The sequence below is a fragment of the Ciona intestinalis genome, chromosome 3 (assembly GCF_000224145.3).
Source record: "Ciona intestinalis chromosome 3, KH, whole genome shotgun sequence".
Taxonomy (NCBI): Eukaryota; Metazoa; Chordata; class Ascidiacea; order Phlebobranchia; family Cionidae; genus Ciona; species Ciona intestinalis.
This window is the reverse complement of record NC_020168.2, coordinates 191736-202158: the sequence shown is the minus strand read 5'-3', so window position 1 is coordinate 202158 and position 10423 is coordinate 191736. Positions and strand designations below refer to the sequence as shown.

The 10423-nt window shown below is 34.6% G+C and overlaps 1 protein-coding gene across 1 annotated transcript in view; it reads left to right on the top strand.

Annotated features, from left to right (window-relative positions):
- LOC100176169 (cytoplasmic dynein 1 heavy chain 1) overlaps positions 1-9710 on the top strand; it is a 54401-nt gene extending 44691 nt beyond the window's left edge. The window contains exons 73-88 of the mRNA XM_026833630.1: positions 1113-1273; positions 1850-1961; positions 2346-2429; positions 2777-2950; positions 3341-3469; positions 3892-4053; positions 4154-4368; positions 4942-5160; positions 5616-5794; positions 6113-6183; positions 6449-6615; positions 6893-7057; positions 7325-7433; positions 8095-8263; positions 8714-8844; positions 9482-9710. Coding sequence (XP_026689431.1) covers positions 1113-1273; positions 1850-1961; positions 2346-2429; positions 2777-2950; positions 3341-3469; positions 3892-4053; positions 4154-4368; positions 4942-5160; positions 5616-5794; positions 6113-6183; positions 6449-6615; positions 6893-7057; positions 7325-7433; positions 8095-8263; positions 8714-8844; positions 9482-9604 — 2370 coding nt within the window. The 3' untranslated portion in view covers positions 9605-9710. The remainder of the gene's footprint in view (positions 1-1112; positions 1274-1849; positions 1962-2345; positions 2430-2776; positions 2951-3340; positions 3470-3891; positions 4054-4153; positions 4369-4941; positions 5161-5615; positions 5795-6112; positions 6184-6448; positions 6616-6892; positions 7058-7324; positions 7434-8094; positions 8264-8713; positions 8845-9481) is intronic.
- The last annotated feature ends 713 nt before the right edge of the window (positions 9711-10423 follow it).

The window sequence follows — 10423 nt, the reverse complement described above, 5'->3', positions numbered from 1 at the left end:
CATATTCTATTCTATATGAGTCTGGTCCCTACAGTGGGGCATGCCATGGGATCTGGGATTTAGGCCGAGTTGACCCATTACCCCAACATTGTATATGCACATTCTATTCTATTTGGGTAGGGTCCCTACAGTGAGGCACGCCATGGGGCCTGGGATTTAGGTCAGAGTTGGCCCATTACCCCAACATTGTATATGCACGTTCTATTCTATTTGGGTGGGGTCCCTACAGTGAGGCACGCCATGGGATCTGGGATTTAGGCCGAGTTGACCCATTACCCCAACATTGTATGTGCATATTCTATTCTATATGGGTGAGGTCCCTACAGTGAGGCATGCCATGGGGCCTGGGATTTAGGCCGAGTTGACCCATTACCCCAACATTGTATATGCATATTCTATTCTATATGGGTGAGGTCCTACAGTGAGGCATGCCATGGGGCCTGGGATTTAGGCAGAGTTGGTCCATTACCCCAACATTGTATATGCACATTCTGTTCTATGTGGGTGAGGTCCTACAGTAAGCGTACCATGGGACCTGGGATTTAAGCCGAGTTGGTCAATTACCCCAACATTGTATATGCACATTCTATTCTATTTGGGTAGGGTCCCTACAGTGAGGCACGCCATGGGGCCTGGGATTTAGGTCAGAGTTGGCCCATTACCCCAACATTGTATATGCACGTTCTATTCTATTTGGGTGGGGTCCTACAGTGAGGCATACCATGGGGCCTGGGATTTAGGCCGAGTTGACCCATTACCCCAACATTGTATATGCATATTCTATTCTATATGGGTGAGGTCCTACAGTGAGGCATGCCATGGGGCCTGGGATTTAGGTCAGAGTTGGTCCATTACCCCAACATTGTATATGCACATTCTGTTCTATGTGGGTGAGGTCCTACAGTAAGCGTACCATAGGACCTGCAGTTTAAGCCATAGTTGGTCAACTATCCCAGTACTAATAATGTAACATATTGAAAAACTATAACATGTAAAGCCTCTTATTCTGTTGACATGATATATTTAACACTATTTGATTATATTTAATAGTTTAAAATAAATTATGTATAAATATACTAAAACTAAGATATAAATTATAAACATATTTGCAGGTTGTTTTCAACCAAGTATCGAGATCATTACTCCACGATGATAGAAGCATGTTCGCTATCTTACTAACGAGGATATATCTACGTGGGTTCAACCCGGACGATGTAATGCAAAGTGAATACGACCACTTTCTAAGAGGACAAGAAGTCACTGTTCACCAAAAGTTAGTTTTATTTCTATAGCAGGTGTATGAGTTTTAAAATTTAAAGTTCAAAAAAATTGTTGGGTAAGATTTGGATAATATTGCCGCGGTATATTTGCTTGTAAATATTTGCCCATCCAAATATTAATGTAGTTTATGTTCTAATGTAACTGTAACATTAAAGCTACTGAGATATTAGTTGCAACATTTTTAGTTTGATGGGAACTAGTATGCTGCCAAAATATTGCATGACAGGCAGTCATGCAATAGACTGGAATTTTTAAAAATTACCTAATTTTTTGCCAGTTGATCAGTTGTTAAAAATATGTTATGCCTGGTAGCAATAATATCATAATAAAATAAATATTGTTTTTAATAAATTCCACGACTCTGACCCTGATCTGGTGTTCCTAGAGTAGAACGATTCTTGTGTAAAGAAATATAGTAAGGATCCGGTGCTAATTGCTAAGAAAACATATCAGACAAAAAATTAAGTCAAAAAAATTTTAGTAGTAGAAAATTTTTCGCCTAAATGGCATCGTCAGTCTCTTATTTAAATAAATCTTTATTAAAAGATCAATGTTGTTATTTATCCAGTGATGTGAGACCAATGATCAAGTCACTGACCAACCTTTCCAACGAACAAATGCAAAACTTTGAAAGACTTTCTCGCATTGAAGGATTTAAGGACTTACCCGAGAAAATTCTGGTAAATTGAATACAATATCATAACCGTAATGAATTAATTCTAATTGTTTAAAAGAATTTATTAATTACTGTTACTGTTGGGCAAGATGTATGCCATTAGCCCATAATATCCCATATTCCTAATCATGTTTTTAACAATTACAACACTCTTTTAAGGATACAGTTATATTTTTGCTGTAAATAATCTTTGTGTACTACACCATAGTTACCTACTGTGCCTACTGTTTTTTTAATTGATCCTGTATATCAATAAATTAGTTGTTACATAATCTTCGCAAACTCATTTACTTGAAATTATAAAAGATTTCACAATATGCAGAAATTATTATTAATCTTTTGTATTATTATTTTGAGAACATTTCTTCATATCTGTTATGGTTAACAGAATTCAAAAGATGAGTTTGAGCTTTGGTTGAAAAGTGGATCTCCTGAAACACAGCTTGCTATGATATGGAACGGCTCGCAAAAAGTTTGTATTTTTTATTTGTGGCAATATTTGAATAAAAACCTATACATAAAAACAAAAAATAAAAACCTCCCAAAAATAATCACCCACAAAGTTAAAGTTACATCTATGGTAACTTGTAAGCTGGCACGAGGTGTATAAAACAGAACACCGGTGTTATAACGACTCTCATTGCCTCGCCATGCAAGATAAATAAGTTACATACATTGTAACTTGTAAGCTGGCACAAGGTGTATGAAACATAACACCGTGTTATAATGACTATTGTTGCCCCACCATGCAAAGTTAGATAACTTACATTCATTTATTCACCGTATAAATACTAATAACTTGATCTTTAAATCATCCAGACTGACGGTCGAGTTCGTCTCAACCTTCAATCCTTGCTGATCGTTCAAGCGTTACGACCCGACCGAGTTTTAGCTTCAGCCGAGTTTTATATTCGATCCGTGCTTGGAGATTCATTTCTCCACGAAAGCGAGGAAGATCTTCATCTTTCCGACATCGTGCTTCACCAGATTAAGGTAGAATCAAAGTATTTTTATCAATTGTGTAACTACTGCAGGGCTTTTAACTTATGAAATCCAAAAACAAAAAGAACAAAGATGTGAAGGTGTTTGTAAAACTGTTTATAGAATAATGCTACGTGCTATTTAGTGCAGCTAATATGGGCCCTAACACGGGTATGCATGCCTTGGAATAGATTATGACACCCTATGTGATCAGTTTAGGTACACATATTAACATATAAACAAGGCTATCATATTAATTAAAGGTAATATCATTGTCGAAAACCGCCCTGATTTATATTTTTCAAATAATAGACGCCTATGACCTCACCCATATATGTGAAAATAGTATATACTTTTGTTTTACTAAAACAATTAAACAAAATATATTTTTCTGTTCTTCAGGCTGTTGAGCCAATAATGATGTGTTCACTACCTGGTTACGATGCAAGCAACAGGGTAGACGACCTTGCTGTTCAACTTAATAAACAAATCACGTCAATTGCCATCGGCTCCAGTGAAGGTTTTGATCTGGTAAGTTGGTTTGTAGCTTAGGAAAAGTTTTGTTTGTTACTTAAAGTTAACACAATGAAAGGTTGGATGTTTATTAGGAGATATAGGCATGGTTTTGTTTTTATAAACTAAACTTTAAAATGATGACAATGGTGTTTTTAACACTTATGTTAAATAGAATGAATTTAACTTTTTTATTCTGGCGTGGCGGGCAATGACAGTTTGTATAAAATGGGTGTTATGTTTCATACACCTCGTGTCCACTTACAAGTTACCATGTATGTAACTTATTTATCCTCGCGTGGCGGGCAACGACAGTGGTTACTGGTTACAACACAGCTGTTCAGTTTCATGCACCTCGTGCCGGCTTACGAGTAACCACTTATTTACCTTTGTGGGAGATTATTTGAACTTGCTTTATTCATCTTAATTTCATATCCAAGGCTGAAAAATCCATCAACTCTGCCTCAAGATCCGGACGTTGGGTTTTATTGAAGAATGTCCATCTTGCCCCAGCATGGTTGGTCCAACTAGAGAAGAAGTTACACACCCTGCAACCTCACGCCTCGTTCAGGTTGTTTCTTACAATGGAAATATCACCACAGGTAAATTTTTCTTCGCTACTGTATTCAAAGAAATAAAAATTAATTATGTTATTTGCATACTAGATAAACCGCACAAATTAATTTCAAACTAACTTTCCAGATTCCGGTTAATCTGCTTCGAGCTGGGCGTGTATTTGTATTCGAGCCACCTCCAGGGGTGCGTGCTAATCTCGTGTCAACTTTCAACCGTATCGCTACAGCTAACCGAATGCATAAACCACCTACCGAGAGAGGACGCTTGTATTTCTTGCTAGCCTGGTTTCATGCTGTTGTGCAAGAACGACTACGATATGCCCCGCTGGGGTGGAGCAAAAAGTTAGTAAGAATATCATAGGTGTAATGTAGGGGTAACAAGGGTGACATTTCATCCTTGGGGGTAGCAGATGCTTTAGAAACATCATATGTTTTTTTGGCACCCGCATTTTAAATCTGAAACGGCTTCTAATTTGTTAGGTGTCTATACAAACAAAGCAGAGCCAAAGTATATTGCATTCACCACATTAATCAATGAGGTTCCCTATGTTTGACAACTATGAGTGTAACTGTATTTTAACAATGTTACCCCCGATTTTACCCTGCTGTTAAGTGTCTATACAAACAATCAGAGCCAAAGTATATTGCATTCACCACATTAATCAATGAGGTTCCCTATGTTTGACAACTATGAGTGTAACTGTATTTTAACAATGTCACTCCAGATTTTACCCTGCTGTTAGGTGTCTATACAAACAAGCAGAGCCAAAGTATATTGCATCCACCACATTAGCAAAAATGTGACCAAAAATCTTATTAAGTTAACTAGATTTTCTGTTTCAATATTTATTTGTGTTTCTAAATAAATGGACAATAAATAATATTTTATATATTTATCAAACTCTCTATTTCCAGGTACGAGTTTAATGATTCTGACTTGAGGTGCGCATGTGACACCATCGACACATGGATCGACATGGTAGGGAAGGGCAGGGATAACATTCCACCTGACAAGATACCATGGAATGCTCTACAAACCTTATTCTCACAAGCTGTATACGGGGGACGAGTGGACAATGAGTTTGATCAAAGATTGTTGAATACTTTCCTACAAAATATATTCACATCGTCAAGGTATGGGATATATCACTATGTTAATAGGAATAATTCAATAATAGTAACTTTTATTTGTCTCGTTGAAAACTTACATTTAATTGGAAGAAAGAAGTGTGATTGCTCCAACTATCAGACAAACAACAATCTACTTTGTTTAATTATTCCCATGTTAAGTTTTATAACGGAAAGAAAAGTGTATAAAGTCCATTGCAGTTTCTGCACTTTTTTACCCTATAAGTAAAATAGCCAACGTGATTATGTCAGGGCAGTTATCCAAATACTAAATTTCTTGATGACCACCTAAAAGAAGTTTTACAATTTCTTATGGTTGCACAGTCAGTTTAACAAAACCTATATTACACTCGGCCTTTCTCCCCCTATAGTTTGCTCATGGTAGACAAAACATTGATTTCATTAACGATTTTATTGGAAAAAGGTGTGTTTTATAAAACCCCATTCCTTCACCCCCGTAGTTTCGAACACGACTTTGAGTTGGTGAAGGAGTGCGATGGAATCGGTTCGATCAACATACCGAGCTCAGCAATTCACCAACAAGAGTTTATGAACTGGGTGAACCAACTACCCGATGTTCAAACCCCATCGTGGCTTGGATTGCCAAACAACGCTGAAAAGTTGCTTCTCACTAACAGAGGTTTCAAGACAATTTTTGTTTTAATTTATTTTTTACTTCACAAAAAAAAAATTCGTAAAAAAGAATTACAAGCAAATAAAGATTTGCTGCATAGTAAACTTACTCCACAAATTAATTTTTAATTTGAAATTTTCAGTCTATGAAATAACATTTTAAAATATTCTAATATTTTGTTACTATAAGTATTTTTCCTATAAAATTAGCATGTTTTTGGTTCACAATTTATATTTTCTGTTGTATAGTGTCTGTTTTATTTTTATATTGTGGTAAAAACCAGTTAATAAATCATTATTTATTAAGTTATAAATTGTTTAACAGGCCAAACAATGATCCGTCAGTTACTCCGTACACAACTTATAGATGAAGACGAGGATATGGCATATCAACAGGTCACTATATATTTATAACAAGATTTTTGATTTATTAAACTTGTTTTTCATATCAGAAACCCCTAAACTCTAAAAATCATAGTTGTAATACTTATAAAAAATTGTTTTTTAATATGTATATTTTCCACTTAATGGCACAATGTTCACCTAATAAATAATAGTAAAAAGTTCAAAATATTCTTTAAAAAAAACACATATTGAAGTTATTTTTGAAATCCTTTTTTGCTCCACTAAATGCATAATGTTAACATTTACCAAACAACAGGTTGACAATGAGAAGAGATCCCGAGTCTCCTCGCTAAAGGAAAGTGATGGACGCCCACAATGGATGCTTAGCTTGTTAAGCAGCGCTTCGAAATGGAAGTCGATCATACCATCGTCATTGCAGATGTTAAGCAGAACAACGGACAATATTAAGGATCCGCTGTTCAGGTGTTTGTATAACTTTTTATTATTTCCTTTGAATATATTAGCAAAGATCAAATTATTTACAACAACTACAAGAAGGTATTATCTGTAAAATGACAGTCGTTAAAAACAGACTTTGGGTAAAACCTATTTAAAAAATAAATTAAACCTTACGGCGCAAAAGGTTTTGTAAATTGGTTAACTTTGAATTTTTTTTTTCCGAGTTTTGTTATGCATAAAATATACAGAGATTACTTTTTAAATCCAAATCTTTTTTTATAATTGAAACTTTAATTTGTAGATTCTTTGAACGAGAAGTTTCATTGGGCGTTCGTTTGTTAAGCATCGTTCAGTTTGATCTCAATGAAGTGATTGAGGTTTGCCAATCACATAAAAAACAAACTAACTACCACCGTTCACTTATCGCTACATTGAACAAGGGAATGTTACCTGAAGCATGGAACAGGTAGGCTAATAGAAACAAATAAATTTTAGTTGTATTTTCGTAAAACAATTTACAAGTATTTTATCCCCCCCCCCCCTCCCCCCTCAAAACAGAGAGATTTTTTTGGAGTGATTAAAGAGACTGTAATTAAAAATTAAGTTTTTTAATCATAATTTTTTGAAAAAAATGTTTTTAACCATTTTTTTCCCCAAAATTTTTTTAGATGTACTTTTTTTATGTTTCATTTTAATTATTTTTTTTAACAAATATTGTTTTCGTTGTTTACAGATACAAGGTTCCTTCAGGTTGGACAGTTATTCAATGGATAACCGACTTCAGTGAAAGAATTAAACAACTCAAAGTTGCTACCGATGCGAGTGCTAAGAACAGATTGAAGGTTCGATTAATGGTTGTTTCTAATTTAAACTGTTTAACAAGAAGATGGGCAAACTTGTTGTTTATCTGCTTTTTTTGTTTTGATTTAAACACAGATTATTTAAGTCAATAAAACGCAAATGGTCGGCAGAAACCTAATCTGGGTTAAATCACTGATTTGACTAACTTCTAATTCTATGAACCTGTGGTTAACTTTATTAATAGTCTTTTTAATACAATTCTTTTTGTCTGATAAAAGCTACTTAAACAAAATCTGAAATACAGTTAGGATCTGGTGCTACGAAAACATAACCGACTAAGTTTAAAAATCGAGTTAAATAAATTGTATATTATTAAAAAGTATATATTTTTCACCTAAATGGCACCGTCAGTCTCTTATTCCAATCAAATCTAAAACATGGTATAAAGATTTTTACTTTTACTGGGAAATATAAAATTAAAACATAAATTTCTTTAAATTATTTATAACTCCAAGAATTTACCATTATGTCAATAATTTCTAGTGGTTAACATAATTATCTAAATATAAACTAATACACAAATTTATTTATATTTTCACAGAACTTATCTAAAACATGATATAAAAAGTTTTTCTCTTTTTGTGGTGGATATAAATTATCATTAGTGCATAAATTAATTTTATTTTATTTATGATCTTACAGAACTTATCAGTATGGCTTGGTGGTTTGTTTGTACCAGAAGCTTACATCACAGCAACTCGACAATACGTTGCACAAGCCACTAATCATTCATTGGAAGAATTATCGTTGAGTGTTAAAGTGTCTGATGGGAGCGACACTCAACTCGATAACAGCACGTTTGCATTGTCAGGTGCGTATTATATATAGTAGGGTGGGGAGGGAAAGATGGGACATCTTTTTAGTTTTTATTCTGTTTTCTCATTTCATTTGGTAGTAAACAAAGAACATTCAAAGGATTATAAAACTGTATTCTTACGACTCCCATTGGCCGTTGTTAACTGTTTAAAAAAACAAAAAAAGATGTTTAGATATTATGTGCTAAAGGTGTTGCTCCAACCCAGTGGTCAAAAATGGGTTGTTCAAATTGTCAACCATGCAACAAATATTGACAAAGTTATATACTAGATACCTCCTGAGTTAGCCCAAGGTTTTTAAGTATATCACTACTGTGGTAAAAAAAACAACAATAAGCGACATTTTTAAATTGGTCTTGACTGCAGAGAACATTTTTTGAAAGTTTTAGTTAGTTGTGAAATTTTGATTAAATTTGACTGTAGTTTTTAACATGTTATATTTTTAGGTTTGATTTTGCAAGGAGCGTGTTGCAACAATAACCGGCTATCTGTATCAAGTGATATTTCAAACAAGCTTCCACTTATTTACATATCATGGCAACATGTGCCTGGCAAGCAAAGGAAGTTGAACAACCAGGTAATATATACAAGTCTATTTTGTTGCTACCATTGTGGGCGTATGTGTCCTTGGGCAAGACACTTAACGGCAATTGCTCCAACTCAGTGGTCACTAATGGGTTGTCCAAATTGTCAGTCATGCAGAAAAAAAATAACCCACACAAAGTTAACATACGTGGTAACATGAAGTGTATGAAACAAAACATTCGTGTTATAACAACTGTCGCTTTCCACCCACACGAGGACAAAGCAAGTTTTATCCACTCATTCTATTTGAATGGCAAAGTTATACTGTTTGCAGTTTCAATCATTTTTTTTGAAAATTGTAATTAATGTCAGTTTAAATACCCATGCGTAATGGTTCAGTGGTTTGACGTTTGCATGGTAACCTTAAGATACTGAGTTCAAGGCTTGACACTGATAGCATTAAACATTGCTCCAACCCAGTGGTCCTTAATTGTAGCACCCTGGGTGTCAACGTAATGGGCCAACTATGGCCTAAACCTCAGAATCAGGTCCCATGGCATGCCACACTGTAGGATTTTAATTAATACGACTGTGATTGTACTCAAAAAGAAAAAAAAATGTATGATTTTTCAGTTTACATTTTAACACTACCCATTGAATTTGCATTGAAACTCTTCACTAAATTCCAGGTCCTGTTACCAGTGTATAGGAATGGTATGAGATTGGATTTACTTTTCACATTGAAGTTTGAGATCATTGGAGCTGAGACAATGTTCTATGAGAGAGGGGTTGCGATACTTAGTGCTGATTAATTCAACGGTTGATGTATATTGATGTAGTCATGTAATAACTAATTGTTAATAGTGGTGTTCAAACTAATTTGGTAATATATGTAATAAATGGACAATGTAGCATGCACCGGTTGTGCTGATTGTTTCAAGTAAAACGCAGTGAAATTTTTGCACAAAAAAGGTCTAAAGTTGGTTGGCTTTGCTTCCCTGATCGGTTGGGGTAGGATGGGACATGTTTTCGTTCCCATTTACCGTCCTTATTGTTAGTAAACGAAGGTATTTACAGAATTATAAAACTGTATCCTTGCGATTCTAAAAAAGGTTTGTTGATTGTTTGAAACACGATTAAGAAATATGAGATTGTATGTGCTATAACGGTATCTATTTTACCCCAACATAAAATATAAATGAAGATAAAAGCCTGCGTCCATAAATATCAGATCTTTTGTAATAGGAAGCTTTTGGTAGGCCATATTTACAGGTATTTTTGGAAAGATTAAATTATTTAAAACAGCGAAGAAAAGGCAATCGGTAAAATCACACAACCGTAAAAAAAGGAGAAGTATCAGACAGCGTTACTGCAGTAAAAACTACTTGAAAATCTGTCAGATAAAAAGCGTTGCTGCTGAATCATCTACTAAATAAAACAAGATACTAAACTTAAACAGCAGAACGATAACAACCAGTTAAGTATAGACAATGTTTTATTTGCTGAAGACGTTGTCGCTTGGACTTCACCATGAATCTTAGTTGTTGTTTGGACTTCACTGTGATTCGTGGTTATTGTAGTTTGGACTTCACTACTGTTCGTGGTCGTTGTTGTTGTATTCACATTAATAT